This window comes from Buteo buteo, chromosome 30 (genome assembly GCF_964188355.1).
Source record: "Buteo buteo chromosome 30, bButBut1.hap1.1, whole genome shotgun sequence".
Classification (NCBI taxonomy): domain Eukaryota; kingdom Metazoa; phylum Chordata; class Aves; order Accipitriformes; family Accipitridae; genus Buteo; species Buteo buteo.
The window spans coordinates 357,248-373,675 of record NC_134200.1 but is presented as its reverse complement, the minus strand read 5'-3'; the positions used below and the strand labels follow the sequence as shown (position 1 = coordinate 373,675).

At 59.7% G+C, this 16,428-nt stretch overlaps 1 protein-coding gene and 1 long non-coding RNA gene across 4 annotated transcripts; one reads left to right on the top strand and one right to left on the bottom strand.

Moving 5' to 3' along the window:
• The first annotated feature begins 573 nt into the window (after positions 1–573).
• LOC142025918 (uncharacterized) lies at positions 574–2,334 on the top strand. Its single transcript, XR_012648733.1, has 2 exons — positions 574–810; positions 2,118–2,334. It is a non-coding gene; the product is annotated as an uncharacterized LOC142025918 (long non-coding RNA).
• Positions 2,335–3,600: 1,266 nt separating this feature from the next.
• HNRNPC (heterogeneous nuclear ribonucleoprotein C) lies at positions 3,601–9,772 on the bottom strand. 3 transcript variants are annotated; one of them, XM_075018615.1, is made up of 7 exons: positions 9,392–9,772; positions 5,780–5,894; positions 5,600–5,647; positions 5,351–5,511; positions 5,145–5,246; positions 4,808–4,965; positions 3,601–3,901 (listed from the first exon to the last, which is right to left on the bottom strand). In XM_075018615.1, exons 1-7 carry the CDS (start codon positions 9,630–9,632, stop codon positions 3,818–3,820), a joined length of 909 nt encoding a protein of 302 aa, XP_074874716.1. In that variant the 5' UTR covers positions 9,633–9,772; the 3' UTR covers positions 3,601–3,817. The 3 variants fall into 3 exon arrangements, with proteins under 3 accessions (XP_074874716.1, XP_074874718.1, XP_074874717.1); XM_075018617.1 differs by having other exon boundaries at positions 4,808–4,960; positions 9,392–9,704; XM_075018616.1 differs by having other exon boundaries at positions 5,819–5,894; positions 9,392–9,704.
• Positions 9,773–16,428: the final 6,656 nt, after the last annotated feature.

Genomic DNA, 16,428 nt, shown 5'->3' with positions numbered 1-16,428 from the left:
CCCACCTTTTGATCACCCCTCCCCCACTCTTTACCTGCACCTCCCCCCTTTTTCCCGCCCCTCCCCCGCTTTTTTCCACCCCTTCCCCTGTTTTTTCCTGCCCTTCCCCCACTTTTTCCCACCCCTCCCCCTCTTTTGGTGGGTGGGTGGGGCACCCAACCCTTCTCTCCCCTCCCCCACCTTTTTATCGCCCCTCCCCCTCTCCTGTCCCACCCCTCCCCCACTCTTTTCCCGCCCCTCCCCCCTTTTTCCCACCCCTCCCCCCATTTTCCCACCCCTCCCCCGCCTTTTCCCCTGCCCCTCTCCCTCTTTCCCCGCCCCTCCCTCTCTTTTTGGGGGGGTGGGCGGGGCACCCAACCCCTCACGCCCCTCCCCCACCCTCCCCTCGCCGCCCCCCACCCTTCAATCTCCCCTCCCCCCTCCCCCCCTTTTCCCCACCCCTCCCCCTCTCCCCTGGGCCCCTCTCCCCCTCGCTTCCTCACCCCTCCCCCTCCCTCCCTGGCCCCTCCCCCTTTTAGGGGTGGGGCACCCCCACCCGCCCCTCCCCCCGTCGATCCCCCCCAACCTTCTCGCGCCCCTCCCCCCCTCTCCGGAGGCTGGGGGAGGGGCGCCCCCGCCCACCCTTCCCCCCCCGACCCCGCCCCCTTCTCCTCTGTCGCCGACAGCGCGGTGGGCGTGGCCGACGGGGCGGGGTCGGCGGCGGCGCTGACCATCTACAACGCGGCGCCGGGCTGGGGGGTCCTGGTGGGGGATGGGCTGGCCGTGGCCGAACCCCGGCTCTGCCACCACCAGCACCAGTGGCAGGGGAAGGTGCGGCCGGGGGGGAACTGGGACGGACTGGGAGGGACTGGGAGGGGGGCTGGGGAATTTGGGAGGGACTGGGAGGGACTGGGAGGGGCTTGGGGGGGGCTGGGATGGACTGGGAAGGGGGCTGGGGGGACTGGGACTTACTGGGATATACTGGGAGTTACTGGGAGAGGGTTTGGTGGAACTGGGATGGACTGGGAGGGACTGGGGGGGGCTGGGAGGGACTGGGAGCAGGTTTGGGGGGACTGGGAGATACTGGGAGTTACTGGGAGAGGGTTTGGCGGAACTGGGAGGGAGTGGGGATACTGGGAGGGGGTTTGGGGGGAACTGGGACAGACTGGGAGGGACTGGGAGCAGGTTTGGGGGGACTGGGATGGACTGGGAAGGGGGCTGGGGGGACTGGGACTTACTGGGTGGAACTGGGAGGGACTGGGAGAGGGTTTGGGGGGGACTGGGACATACTGGGAGAGAGTTGGGTGGAACTGGGATGGACTGGGACGGACTGGGAAGGGTTTTGGGGGGACTGGGACAGACTGGGATATACTGGGACATACTGGGAGAGGGTTTGGTGGAACTGGGATGGACTGGGAGGGACTGGGAAGGGGTTTGGGGGGACTGGGAGGGAGTGGGGATACTGGGAGGGGGTTTGGGGGGAACTGGGACATACTGGGAGGGACTGGGAGGGGTTTGGCAGAACTGGGAGATACTGGGAGTTACTGGGAGAGGGTTTGGTGGAACTGGGAGGGAGTGGGGATACTGGGACAGACTGGGAGGGGTTTGGGGGGGGCTGGGACATACTGGGAGGGACTGGGAGAGAGTTGGGTGGAACTGGGATGGACTGGGAGGGACTGGGAAGGGGTTTGGGGGGGACTGGGGGGACTGGGACAGACTGGGAGATACTGGGAGTTACTGGGAGAGAGTTGAGAGCTTCTGGGGGGTCTGTACTGGTCTGACCTGCCCTGTACTGGTCCATACTGGTCCGTACTGGTCTGTACCAGTCCGTATTACTTCGAACTGGTCCATACTGGTTTAAACTGGTCTAGACTGCTTCACACTGGTCTGACCTGTTGCTACTGGCCAGTACTGGTCCAAACTGGTCTGTACTGGGCTGAACTGGTCTGAACTGGGGTATACTGGTCTAACTGGTGCATACTGGTCCATACTGGTCCGTACTGGTCTGTACTGGTCCATACTGGGCTGAACTGGTGTGTACTGGTGTATACTGGTCTAACTGGTCCATACTGGTCTGAACTGGTCCATACTGGTCCGTACTGGTCCGTACTGGTCTAACTGGTGCGTACTGGGCGCAGACCTTCTCCTTCGCGGGGATCCGGGTGCCGTCGCCGCTGTCGCTGGTCGTCAACGGGCGTCGCCCGCCGGGCCCCGCCCTGGCCCCCGCCCGCCTCGCCCTGGTCAACGACCCCGCCCCCGCCGGCGAAGCCCCGCCCCCTTAGCCCCGCCCCCGCCAGTGCTCCCAGTTCGAGGACTGGGGAGGGGGCGGGGCAATAAAGGGCGACACCCGCTCCACTCTGTCTCCTTATTTGGGTAGGGTGTGTCTAGCCCCGCCCTCGCGTCGTGACCACGCCCCCACGGCACAGGCCCCGCCTCCCACGGTAAAGGGGCGGGGCCAGGGGCCAGCTTGGGTGTGCACCCCATGGCGGCGGCCATCTTGGGTGGGTCTGTGTTCCCCCCCCCCCCCCCGGAGGCCGCCATCTTGAATGGGGTGGGTGTCTCACAGGTGGCAGCCATCTTGGGTGTGGCCGACCCCACCCATCCTGCCCGCCCCCCCCCCAGGTTCCTCCTCCTCTTCCAAGATGGCCACCAGCTCTTGGGGGGGGGAGGGGCTGGGGGGAATCTATGGGGCTGGAGAGGGATGATGGGAGACGTATGGGGCTGGATGTGGGGCACTTGTGGGGCAGGACAAAGGCTGTGGGGCTGGAGAAGATCTATGGGGCACTTGTGGGGCAGAAGAAGGGCCATGGGGCTGGCTGTGGGGCACTTGTGGGGCAGGAAACAGGCTATAGGGCTGGCTATGGGGCTGGAGAAGGCCCATAGGGCACTTGTGGGGCAGGAGGAGGGATATAGGGCTGGCTGAGGGGCAGTTGTGGGGGAGAAGGGCTATGGGGCCAGCTATGGGGCACTTGTGGGTCACAAGGAAGGTTGTAGGGCTGGCTAAGGGGCACTTGTGGGGCAGGAAACGGGCTATAGGGCTGGAAAGGCACCATATAGGGCTGGCCATGGGGCTGGAGAAGGCCTGTAGGGCACTTGTGGGGCAGAAGGGCTGTAGGGTTGGCTGTGGGGCACTTGTGGGGCAGGAGAAGAGCTATAGGGCTGGCTATGGGGCACAAGGAGGGCCATAGGGCACTTGTGGGGCAGAAGAAGGGCTGGCTGTGGGGCACTTGTGGGGCAGGAGAAAGACTATGGGGCAGGAACAGCACTACAGGGCTGGCTGTGGGGCACTTGTGGGGCAGGAGGAGGGCTATGGGGCACTTGTGGGTCACAAGGAAGGTTGTAGGGCTGGCCAAGGGGCACTTGTGGGGCAGGAGAAAGGCTATGGGGCACAATGAGGGCTATGGGGCTGGCTGTGGGGCACTTATGGGGCAGGAGGAGGGCTAGAGGGCTGGCTATGGGGCACTTGTGGGTCAGAAAGAGGGCCATGGGGCTGGCTATGGGGCACTTGTGGGTCACAAGGCTGTAGGGCTGCTGTGGGGCACTTGTGGGGCAGGAGGAGGGCCACGGGTCGTGCTATGGGGCACTCGTGGGTCGCCCTGGTTCCCGCCAGCCCCCGACGGCCATCTTACAAACCATCCGTCCTTTAATCGTCAAGTCGTAACGAGGTATCAAAATTAAAAGGGGGGAGGGGGAGCGAATTACTGGGGGGGTGGGGTGGGGGTGGGGCGAAGCCGAACTACAGGGTGGGGGGGAGGGGCCACGACACCACGAACACGGCGGGGGAGGGGCGGGGGGCGCGTTTTTGGGGGGTCCCGGCTCAGTTTGGGGGGGGCGGGGTTTAGGAATCATCCTCGCCGTTGGCGCTGTCCCGGTCGTCCTCGCCCTCCTCCGCCTCCTTCTCGTCGCCCTTGATGGACTCGAGCTGTGGGGCGGAGACGGGGCGGGGTTAGGGTGGGGCTGCCCCATAGATGCCGCGGAGCCGCCCCACAGGTCGTGGGCGGGCGCCGGAGAGATCCGACGGGGACGGCCCCACGGATGCCGTGGGGCTGGCCTGTGAATCGTGGCGCTGCCCCACAGATTCTATGGGGCAGCCCCACAGATCCAGTGGGGCTACTGTGGCAGTTGGGCGGGGCTGCCCTATAGATTTCAGTGGCACTGCCCTATAGATTCGGTGCAGCTGCCCTATCGATTCAGCGGGGCCAGCCCCACATATTCCATGGGTCTGCTCCCCACATTCCATGGATCCACCCCACACATTCTATGGGGCAGCCCCACACATTCCGTGGACCCACCCCCCACATTCCATGGGGCAGCCCCACACATTCCAGGAGTCCTCTCCCCGCATTCCATGGGTCTGCCCCACAGATTCTATGGGTCTGCCCCACATATTCTGCGGGTCCTCTCCCCACATTCCGTGGGTCTGCCCCACAGATTCCATGGGGCAGCCCCACACATTCCGCAGGTCCTCCCCCCCCATTCTGTGGATCTGCCCCCCACATTCCACAGGTTCTCCCCCCATTCCCTGGGTCTGTCCCACACATTCCATGGGGCAGCCCCACACATTCTATGGGGCAGCCCCACACATTCCATGGGGCAGCCCCACACATTCCATGGGTCCTCTCCCCGCATTCCGTGTGCCAACCCCACACATTCTCTATGGGTCCACCCCCCACGTTCTATGGGTCCGCCCCACACATTCCGTGGGTCCGCCCCACACATTCCGTGGGTCCCCACCACACATTCTACGGGGTAGCCCCCCACGTTCTATGGGGCAGCCCCCCACATTCTATGGGTCCGCCCCACAGATTCTATGGGTCCGCCCCCTCACCTGATCGTCCCCCCTCTCCTCGGCCTCCTCGTCATCCAGCAGGTCGCCCTCCTCCGCCGAATCCTCGCCCCCCGCCTCCGCCTTGGCTCCGCCCCCCCCCTCCTCCTTCTTGGCCGAGCTGCCCCCCTGCTCCTCCTCCGCCTTCTCGCTCTTCTGCTCTGCGGGCGACACGACGCGCGGAGGAAAAAAAAAAAAAAAAAAAAAAAAAGAGGAAAAAAAGAAAAAAAAAAACCCGGCCCCGGCGTGAAACGCAACCCCAAAACCCTCCGTTTTCGCCCCCAAACCCCCTCCGCCCCGCCCTGCCCCGCCCTGCCCCGCCCTCCGCCCCCCAACTTACTCTGCTCCTTCTCGATTTTCTCCAAGCTCTCCAGCAGCGCGTCCACCTTCTGCTTGATCTGGCTCAGCTCCTTCTTGATGCTCTGCAGGTCATCGCCTTTCACTGCCCCCCCCCCGCCAAAATCCTCGTTAATCGCCCCAAAAAAGCGCCCCGCCCGGAGGATTTGTACCGTTTTGGGGCGTTTTCCCCCCAAAAAAATCACCTACGTTTCCCCGACTTGGAGGAGGAGCCCCGCTGGCCGCTCTTGGAGTTGAAGCCGCTCTTCCCTCGCCGCGACGTGTTGCCCGAAACTCGTTGTCGTTTGGACGGGACGACGGCCCGGGCGATGGGAGGGGGCGGGGGGACGCGGGCGGGGTAGCTATACATCCTATCAGGGATGAGGACGAGAGGGGCGGGGCTTAGCCCCGCCCTGGAGAGCCGGGCGGGGCGGGGCCGCGGCGGACGGATTTTTTTACCTGTCGTAATAATCCCGCTGGAAATCGTAATCCAGGTCGAAGGAGGATCTGCGGGGCGGGAGGAGGGCGGGGTGAGGCGGGGCGGGGCGGGGCCGGGGCGGGGCTCGCCCTGAGGGTGTGGGGCAGCCCCGTAGGCATTTTTGGGGGGGAGGGGGAGGATAGAAGAAAAAGGGTCCCGACCTGACGAGGGGGGACGGAGAAGGTGGGGCAGCTACTGACCCGTACATCTCGGCCGCCGAGCGCTTCACCCCCGCCTTGCCGCGGTTCACCTTGGGCTCGGCCGCCAGGTTGATGTCTGTGGGGCGGGGAGGGGTGGAGCCGGGGTGGGGCGGGGCGGGGTCCCGCCGTTAGGGAAGGGAAAGGGGAGGGGGGTTGGTCTGTGGGGCGGCTGGGGGTGGGGGGATCTGTGGGGCAGCCGTGGGGATCTATGGGGCAGCTGTGGGGCTGGGGGGGATCTATGGGGGATCTGTGGGGTTTGGGAGGAATCTACGGGGCATCTATGGGGCTGGGGTGGAGTTTGGGGGGATCTATGGGGCAGCTGTGGGGATCTATGGGGCGTCTGTGGGGCTGGGGAAAGAGTTTAGGGGGATCTATGGGGCATCTATGGGGTGTCTGTGGGGCTGGGGGTGGAGTTTGGGGGGATCTGTGGGGCAACTGTGGGGCTTGGGGTGATCTATGGGGCATCTATGGGGTGTCTGTGGGGCTGGGGGGGCATTGGTGGGGCTGGCAGTGGAGTTTGGGAGGATCTATGGGGCAGCTGTGGGGCATCTGTGGGGTTTGGGAGGAATCTATGGGGCATCTATGGGGCTGGGGTGGAGTTTGGGGGGATCTATGGGGCTTCTATGGGGCATCTGTGGGGCTGGAGGGGGAGTTTGGGGGAATTTATGGAGCATCTGTGGGGCTGGGGGACATCTATGGGGCAGCTGTGGGGCTTGGGGATATCTATGGGGCATCTGTGGGGCTGGGGAAAGAGTTTAGGGGGATCTATGGGGCATCTATGGGGTGTCTGTGGGGCATCTGTGGGGCTGGGGGTGGAGTTTGGGGGGATCTGTGGGGCAGCTGCGGGGATCTATGGGGCGTCTGTGGGGCTGGGTGGGATCTGTGGGGCATCTATGGGGCGTCTGTGGGGCTGGGGAAGGAGTTTGGGGCATCTATGGGGCAGCTGTGGGGTGTCTGTGGGGCGTCTACGGGGCAGCTGTGGGGGGACCTATGGGGCGTCTGTGGGGCTGGGGGTGGAGTTTGGGGGGATCTATGGGGCAGCCATGGGGATCTATGGGGCATCTGTGGGGCTGGGGGGCATCTATGGGGAATCTGTGGGGCGTCTGTGGGGCTGGGGGTGGAATTTGAGGGGATCTGTGGGGCAGCTGTGGGGCTGGGGGTGACCTGTGGGGTGTCTGTGGGGCATCTATGGGGCATCTGTGGGGCTGGGGGGAATCTATGGGGCATCTGTGGGGTATCTATGGGGTGTCTGTGGGGCTGGGTGGGATCTGTGGGGCATCTGTGGGGCTGGGGGGCGTCTATGGGGCATCGATGGGGCACCTATGGGGCTTGGGGATATCTATGGGGCATCTGTGGGGCTGGGGAAAGAGTTTAGGGGGATCTATGGGGTGTCTGTGGGGCCTGGGGGGGCATCTATGGGGTGTCTGTGGGGCATCTGTGGGGCTGGGGGTGGAGTTTGGGGGGATGTGTGGGGCAGCTGTGGGGCTGGGGGGGGCATCTATGGGGCATCTGTGGGGTGTCTGTGGGGCTGGGGAAGGAGTTTGGGGGGATCTGTGGGGCAGGGGGTGGAGTTTGAGGGGATCTATGGGGCGTCTGTGGGGCTGGGGAAGGAGTTTGGGGGACCTATGGGGCAGCCGTGGGGCTGGGGGGTGGATTTGGGGGATCTATGGGGCAGCCGTGGGGCTGGGCAGCGGCCGCGGGGCCACTTGTGGGGTGTGGAGCTGCGCGTGGGGCAGGTGAACCCCGGGGGGGGGGTCACCAGTGGGGCGGGGGGCGACCTGTGGGGCCACTTGTGGGGCTACGGGGCCGGCTCCGAGCCCCGCCCTGTCACTTATGGGGCTGGCGAGAGGGGACGACCTCACTTATGGGGCTGGGGGGGACCTATAGGGCCAGTGGGGGTCTGTGGGGTGACCTGGAGATCTATGGGGCCACCCCAAAGACCTATAGGGCCACCCAAAACTCTACGGGACCACCCAAAACTCTATGTGCCCACCCAAAAACCTGCGGGACCACCCAAAACTCAACCTGGCCACCCAAAGACCTCTTTGACTCCACCCAACACTCTACACGCCCACCCAAAAACCTACCACGCCCACCCAAAAACCTACCGGGACCACCCAAAAACCTCTTTGACCTCGCCCAAAGGTCTGTGGGACCACCCAAAGACCTACTGGGCCACCCAAAACTCTACATGGCCACCCAAAAACTCTACGAGACCACCCAAATGTCTACAGGGACCACCCAAAGACCTCTCTGGCCTCACCCAAAAACCTCCGGGGCCACCGAAAGACCTACAGAGCCACCCAAAACTCAACCTGGGCACCCAAGGACCTCTTTGACCCCACCCAAAACTCTATGGGACCACCCAAAACTCTACACGGCCACCCAAAAACTCTACGGGACCAACCAAAAACTCTCCGGGCCCACCCAAAAACTCTACATGGCCACCAAAAACTCTACATGGCCACCAAAAACTCTACATGGCCACCCAAAAACTCTACATGGCCACCCAAAAACTCTACATGGCCACCCAAAAACTCTACATGGCCACCCAAAAACTCTACGGGACCAACCAAAAACCTACCGGGACCACCCAGAACTCTACATGGCCACCCAAAGACCTCTTTGACCCCACCCAAAACTCTACATGGCCACCCAAAAACTCTACACGGCCACCCAAAAACCTACTGGGCCCACCCAAAAACTCTCCGGGCCCACCCAAAAACTCTCCGGGCCCACCCAAAAACTCTCCGGGCCCACCCAAAAACTCTACATGGCCACCCAAAAACTCTACGGGACCACTCAAAAATGCTACAGGACCACCCAAAAACCTACTGGGGCCACCCAAAAACCTACCGGGCCCACCCAAAAACTCTCCAGGACGACCCAAAAACTCTCTGGGACCACCCAAAAACTCTACAGGACCACCCAAAAACCTACCGGACCCACCCAAAAACTCTACAGGGCCACCCAAAAACTCTACAGGGCCACCCAAAAACTCTACAGGGCCACCCAAAAACTCTGCATGGCCACCCAAAAACCTACCGGGCCCACCCAAAACTCTACATGGCCACCCAAAAACCTATTGGGACCACCCAAAACTCTACATGGCCACCCAAAGACCTCTTTGACCCCACCCAAAACTCTCTGGGACCACCCAAAACTCTACATGGCCACCCAAAAACTCTACGGGCCCACCCAAAAACTCTACAGGGCCACCCAAAAACCTACCGGGCCCACCCAAAACTCTACATGGCCACCCAAAACTCTACATAGCCACCCAAAAACTCTACAGGGCCCACCCAAATACTCTACATGGCCACCCAAAACTCTACATGGCCACCCAAAACTCTACATGGCCACCCAAAAACCTACCGGGCCCACCCAAAAACTCTACAGGGCCACCCAAAAACTCTACAGGGCCACCCAAAAACTCTACAGGGCCACCCAAAAACCTACCGGGCCCACCCAAAAACTCTCCAGGGCCACCCAAAAACCTACGGGTCCCCCCCCCCCCGCCCCAAACCTGCGACCCCACCCGCGGGCGCGCCCCCTCCTCCGGCGGCGACTCACCCAGGACCTGCCCGGCGATCATGCGCCCGTCCTCGCCGGCCACGGCGGCGCGGGCGTTGCGCTCGTTGACGTACTGGACGAAGGCGAAGCCTTTGTGGACGGAGCAGCCGACGATTTTGCCGTATTTGGAGAAGATGGCCTCCACGTCGCTCTTCTTCACCACCAAGGTGTTGAGGTTGCCGATGAAGACCCGGGAGTTCATGGAGCGCGGGTCCGTCTTGTTGGTCACGTTGCTGGCCATGGCGGCGGCCGGGGTGGGCGGGGCGGGAGGGCGGGGCGCAAAAAAAAAACGAGGGAGGGGAGGGGCGGGGCGCGGACCTGTTTTGGGGGGGGGGGCGGGAAGAGAAAGAGAAAAAAAAAGAGAAGACGAGGGGGAGGGGATGGGTGGTGATACCTCTGGAACCGCCCGGTTGGGGTGGGCGGGGTTTGAAGCGGGAGGGGCGGGGCTGGTGAGAGGGAGGGGCGTCAGCCAGAGGCGACGCCCGCCCCCCCTGGCCCACCCAAAGGGGTTTTGGGGGGACCCGAGGTGGGCGGGACCTCAAGGTCTTCATCACGGCCATCACCCAACCACCACCCTTATGACACTTGCTCGTTAACAGCGAGCATCGTTAGCGACACTCATTAAGTGGGAGGAGCTTTAGATCATTAGCGACACCACCTCCCCGCCCAAAGGGGTTTTGGGGAGCCCCGAGGTGGGCGGGACCTCAAGGTGTCCATCATCTCCATCACTCAACCACCATCTCTATGCTACTTGCTCGTTAATGACGAGCATCGTTAGCAACGCTAGTTAGTGGGAGGAGCAACGATGAGCATCGTTAGCGACACTCGTTAGTGGGAGGAGCCTAAAGTCTTGAGTGACGCCCCCAAAAAGGGGTTTTGGGGGGCCCCAAGGTGGGCGGGACCTCAAGGTCTTCATCGTGTCCATCATGGCCATCACCCAACCACCACCCCATGCCGCTTGCTCGTTAACGGCAAGCATCGTTAGTGATGCTCATTAGTGGGAGGAGCCTCAAGTCTTGAGTGACACCCCCAAAAAGGGGTTTCAGGGGGACCCAAAGTGGGCGGGACCTCAAGGGATCCATCACGGCCATCACTCAACTGCCATCTCTACACTACTTGCTCGTTAACGACGAGCATCGTTAGCGACGCTCATTAGTGGGAGAAGCAATGACGAGCATCGTTACTGATGCTCGTTAGTGGGAGGAGCCTCAGGTCATTAGTGACGCCCCTAAAAAGGGGTTTTGGGGAGCCCCAAGGTGGGCGGGACCTCAAGGTCTTCACTGCATCCATCATGGCCATCAGCCAACCACCACCACCAAGACGTTTGCTCGTTAACAACGAGCATCGTTAGCAACACTCATTAAGTGGGAGGGGCTTTGGATCATTAGTGACACCGCCTCCCTGCCCAAAGGGGTTTCAGGGGGCCCCAAGGTGGGCGGGACCTCAAGGGATCCATCATGGCCATCACTCAACCACCATCTCTTCGTTACGTGCTCGTTAACGACGAGCATCGTTAGCGACGCTCGTTAGTGGGAGAAGCAACGATGAGCATCGTTAGCGACGCTCGTTAGTGGGAGGAGCCTCAAGTCTTGAGTGACAGCCCAAAAAGGGGTTTTGGGGGGCCCCAAGGTGGGCGGGACCTCAAGGTCTTCATCGTGTCCATCATGGCCATCAGCCAACCACCACCCTTTTGATGCTTGCTTGTTAACGACGAGCATCGTTAGCGACGCTCGTTAGTGGGAGGAGCCTCAAGTCTTGAGTGACACCCCCAAAAAGGGGTTTCGGGGGGCCCCAAGGTGGGCGGGACCTCAAGGTGTCCATCACGGCCATCACTCAACCGCCATCTCTACGCTACTTGCTCGTTAACGATGAGCATCGTTAGTGATGCTCGTTAGTGGGAGGAGCCTAAAGTCTTGAGCGACACCCCCAAAAAGGGTTTTGGGGGGACCCGAGGTGGGCGGGACCTCAAGGTGTCCATCATGGCCATCGCCCAATCATCGCCTCCCATCAACGCCCACCTCCGCGGCGCTTCCTCGTTAGCGACGCTCGTTAGCGGGAGGAGCCTCTGAGGGGTGGGGTGGGGGTGTCACCCCCCCCCCCAAGCGATTTTTGTGGAGCCACTAATTAAGCTCCAGACCTTCCCGCTCACCATCATCTTCGTCAGGCAATCACCACGCTCATTAGCATCCCGCCCTAACGAGGGCCTTGGCCCCACCCCCTTAATTAACATGGCAGCACAACTCTGTCTGGGGAGTGGCTGTTTGTCCCCGTTACCATCATTAGCCCCGCCCCCTTCACCACCGCCGCTCATTAGCACGCCCCCTTCGTTAAGACCCCCCTTAGCCCCGCCCCCTCGTTAGCACCCCGCCCTAACGACCTCCGTGCCCCGCCCCAATGAATTACAGCAACCCCTGACCCTTCGTCCTTAACTGCCATTTTGGCGGTGCCCCGCCCAGAAGGAACGCCCCTCCCCGCCCGTTGGCCCGCCCCCCTTCGTTAACGAGCCCTCGTTAACAAGCCCCTCCCCCCCTTCCTCTTACCGTTGGGGGGGGGAGGGGGGGCTCGAGGCGCTCCGATGGAGGGGGGGGAGGGGCGTCCGTGGGTCGCGGCGGCGGCGTGGGGGGAGGGGTGGGAGGAAGAGGGGGCGGGGCTTGGGGGGGGAGGGGCGGGCCCGAAAAACGGCCGAAAAGTGAAAGTTTTGGGGGGGGGGGGGGAAGGGGAGGGAGGGAGGGGGAGGGGGGGGAGACAGGGAGGAAGAGGGGGGGAAAAAAAAATAAAAAATGTAAAAATCGACGAAAAAATGAAAAATAAAAAAATGAAAAATAAAAAACTAAAAAAAAAAAAAATTAAAAATAATCAAAAACACTCAAATCCCCTGAAAATTGGGGCGGGGGGAGGGGTGGGGGGAGGGGCCAGCCAATCCCCTCCCCCCCTTTTTTTTTTCTCTTTTCTTTCATTTTTTTTCCTATTTTGGAGACTTGGGGGGGGCGGGTGGGGCGGGGCTCGGGGCGTGGCCGTCCTCCTCCTCCTCCTCCTCCTCCTCTCGCCGTCCCGCCCCCGTGGGAAAAAGGGGGAGGGGCCCGGGTTGGAGGGGTGGGGGAGGGGCAAAACCTGGTGGGGGGGGAGGGGAGGGAGGGGCCGGACAGGGGGAGGGGCGAAGGGGGAGGAGCTTCGTGTTTTTTGGGGGGGGGAGAGAGAAAAAAAAAAAAAAAAAAAAAAAAAAGGAGAATTTGGCACTTACGGTCGCCGCCGGCTCTAAAAAAATCGCGCTGTGAAAAGACAAAAAGAGGGGGGGGAAGGGGGCGGGGGGGTTAGGGCGGGGCTTCCCCACCCCTCCCCCCCTGCGAAAAGCCCCGCCCAGCCCCCCCGCCTTCCCCTCCCCCGCCCCTCCGCGCCCCGCCCACCCCCAAATCTGTAACGACGCCTCCACCCCCCCTTCCCCCCCGCGGCGGGGCGGAAAAAATGTTTAATAAAAAATATTAATAAGGTGGGCGGGGTCTCGAGCCCCAAAAAGGTGGGTGGGGGGGAGGGGGAGGGGTGGGGAGGGGGTGGGAGGGCTGGGTGCGCCGCGGGGGGAGGGGCTGCGCCTCGCTGGGCCCTGTGGAAGGAGAAGGGGAGAAGGTTGAGCGACCCCCGCCCCTGCCCCGCCCCCCGCCCCACCCCACCCCAAAATTTGGGGGCCCCTCCCCCGGGGGTGGGGGGAGGGGCCGGAGGGTCCCTTTTGGCAGGGGAGGGGGGGGTGGGGTGAAAAAAATGGGGGATTTGGGGGCAGGAAGAGGGGGGGAATGTTGGGGGAGGGTGAAGCGGGGCGGGGAGGTGACGCCCAAAATGGGGCGGGAAGGGGCATTTCCCCGGGTTTTGCCCCAAAATATGAGGGGAAAAGGGGTTTGATCAAGTTTTGCCCCAAAGTAAGACGGGAAAAGGGGTTTTCCCAGGTTTTGCCCCAAAATAAGACAGAAAAAGGGGTTTTCCCAGGTTTTGCCCCAAAATAAGACAGAATAAGGCGTTTTCCAAGATTTTGCCCCAAAATAAGACAGAAAAAGGGGTTTTCCAAGGTTTTGCCCCAAAATAAGACAGAAAAAGGGGTTTTCCAAGGTTTTGCCCCAAAATAAGACAGAAAAAGGGGTCTGACGAGGTTTTGCCCCAAAATAAGACGGAATAAGGCATTTTCCCAGGTTTTGCCCCAAAAATGAGGCGGTAATGGGGATTTTCTCTGGTTTTGCCCCCAAAATAACACGGAAAAGGGGGTTTGCCCAAGTTTTGCCCCAAAATGAAGCAGAAATGGGGATTTTCCCAGGTTTTGCCCCAAAATGAAGCAGAAAAGGGAGTTTTCATGGGTTTACCCCAAAAATAACACGGAAAAGGGGTTTGCTTAAGTTTTGCCTCAAAATAACACAGAAAAGAGGGTTTTCCCAGGTTTTGCCCCCAAAATGAAGCAGAAATGGGGATTTTCACAGGTTTTGCCCCCAAAATAACACAGAAAAGGGTGTTTGCCCAAGTTTTGCCCCAAAATAACACGGAAAAGGGGGTTTTCCTAAGTTTTGTCCCCAAAATGGAGCGGAAATGGGGATTTCCCTGGGTTTTGCCCCAAAAATAACACGGAAAAGGCCAGTTGCCCAAGTTTTGCCCCCAAAATGAAGCGGAAATGGGGATTTTCACAGGTTTTGCCCCAAAAATAACAAGGAAAAGAGGGTTTGCCCAAGTTTTGCCCCCAAAGTAACACGGAAAGAGGGATTTTCCCTCGGTTTGCTCCACAAAAAGGGGCAAAAATGGGGAATTTGCCCCAAAAACAACACGGAAAAGGGTATTTTCCCCACTTTTGCCCCCAAAAGGGGATTTTTTCCCTCAGTTTTACCCCCAGAAGAGGCAGAAATGGGGATTTCCCCGGGTTTTGCCCCAAAAGCAGCATGGAAAAGGGGGTTTTCTCTGGGTTTGCTCCCAAAATGAGGTGGAAAAGGAGGGTTTTCCCTGGTTTTGCCCCCAAAAGAGATGGGAAAAAGGGGAATTTTCCTTGGTTTTGCCCACAAAGTAACATGGAAAAGGGGATTTTCCTGCGTTTTGCTCCAAAAATTATACGGAAAAGGGGATTCTCCTTGGTTCTGCCCCAAAGAAGAGGTGGAAAAGGGGATTTTTCCTTGGTTTTGCCTTCAAAAACAGGGAGAAATGGGAATTTTGCCCCAAAAGACAGGCAGAAAAGAGGATTTTTCCTCAGCTTTGCCTCCCAAAAGAAACAAAAATGGGAATTTTCCCTTCTTTTGCCCCAAAAAGAGGAGGAAATGGGGATTTTCCCCGGGTTTGCCCCAGAAGTAACATGGAAAAGGGGATTTTCCTTTGGTTTGCCCCCCCCAAAATGAGGTGAAAATGGGAATTTTCCCTGGCTTTGCCCCAAAAAGTAACATGTAAACCAGAAGTTTCCTTTGGTTTGCCCCAAAAATGAGGCGGAAGTGGGTATTTTCGCTGGTTTTGCCGCAAAAATGAGGTAGAAGAGAAGGTTTTCCTCAGTTTTGCCCCCAAAGACAGACAGAGAAGGGGATTTTCTTTGGTTTTGCCCCCAAAAAGCAGGGGAAAAAGAGGATATTCTGTGCTTTTGCCCCAAAAGTAACGCGGAAAAAGGGGTTTTCCTTTGCTTTGCCCCCAAAATGAGGCGGAAACAGGAGTTTTCCCTGGTTTTGCCCCCAAAAGTATCATGGAAAATGGAAGTTTCCTTGGTTATGCCCCCCCCAAAACAAGTAAAAGGGGCATTTTCCCTGGTTTTGCCCCAAAAAAGAAAGGGAAAGGGGATTTTCCTCAGGTTTGCCCCCCAAATGAGGTGAAAACGGTAATTTTCCCTGACTTTGCCACCAAAATATCACGGAAAAGTGGACTTTCCCTGGGTTTGCCCCCAAAAAAGAGGCAAGAAAAGAGAATTTTTCCTCAGTTTTGTCCCCCAAAAGAAGCAAAAAAGTGGATTTTCCCTCGTTTTGCTCCCAAAAGTGACGCAGAAACAGAGACTTTCCTTGGTTTTGCCCCAAAAGTAACACAGAAAAGTGGTTTTTCCCTCGTTTTGCCCCCAAAATGAGGCAGAAACAAGAATCTTCCGTGGTTTTGTGCCAAAAAAAGAGGTGGAAAAGAGTATTTTTCCTCAGTTTTGCCCCCCAAAAGAAGCAGAAACGGGAGTTTTCCCTGGGCTTTCCCCAGAAGAGACGCAGAAACAGAGACTTTCCTCGGTTTTGCCCCAAAAGTGATGCAGAAACAGAGACTTCCCTTGGTTTTGCCCCAAAAGTAGCACAGAAAAGGGGATTTTCCCTGGTTTTGCCCCCAAAATGAAGCAGAAAAGGGGTTTTTCATTGGGTTTGCCCCCAAAATGAAGCAGAAAAGAGGATTTTCCTTGGTTTTGCTGCCAAAACAGAGGCAGAAAAGAGAACTTTTCCTCAGTTTTGCCCCCCCAAAAGAGGCGGGAATGCAATTTTCCCCTGGTTTTGCCCCCAAAACGAGGAAGAAACAGGGATTTTCCTGCGTTTTCCCCCCAAAACGTGACAGAAAAGGGGATATTCCCCCCCGCCTCAGTTTTACCCCCCAAAACAAGAGGGGCAAGTGGATTTTCTCTGTTTTTTCCCCCAAAACAACACCGAAAAATGGAAATTTTCCCCATTTTCCCTCAAAACCGAGGTAGAAAAAGGGATTTTTTCCCTCACAACCGAGGCAGAAAAGCGGATTTTTCCTCAGCTTTCCCTCAAAACCGAGGCACAAAAGTGGGTTTTACACCCTCTCCCCCCCCCCAAAATGAGGCGGGGGGGGGGGATGGACCCCCAAAACGGGGGGGGGGGAGGGGTGCCCCCCCCCAAACGAGGCTGGGGGAGGGGTTACCCCCCAAATTTAGGGAAAAAGGGGGTGGGGGGAAGAAATCGGGGTTGGGGGGGGGGGGTTTGACCCCGCTCCGCTGCTGGGACGATCCTGCAAGAGAAGCACAAGGAGCCCCCCCCCCCCCAAATAACACCCCCAGGCCACACCCCCTCCCCAAACCACGCCCCCTCCCTCAAACCACGCCCCCAAACCAC

What these genes read in the sequence shown, in the direction of transcription:
- HNRNPC (XM_075018615.1), bottom strand. Translation starts at nt 9,632, where the DNA reads ATGGCCAGCAACGTGACCAACAAGACGGACCCGCGCTCCATGAACTCC. An exon ending in GATCGCCGGGCAGGTCCTGG is followed by an intron (nt 5,895 to 9,391) that starts GTGAGTCGCCGC and finishes CCCGCCCCACAG; the next exon opens with ACATCAACCTGGCGGCCGAG. An exon ending in TCTCCGTCCCCCCTCGTCAG is followed by an intron (nt 5,648 to 5,779) that starts GTCGGGACCCTT and finishes CCCGCCCCGCAG; the next exon opens with ATCCTCCTTCGACCTGGATT.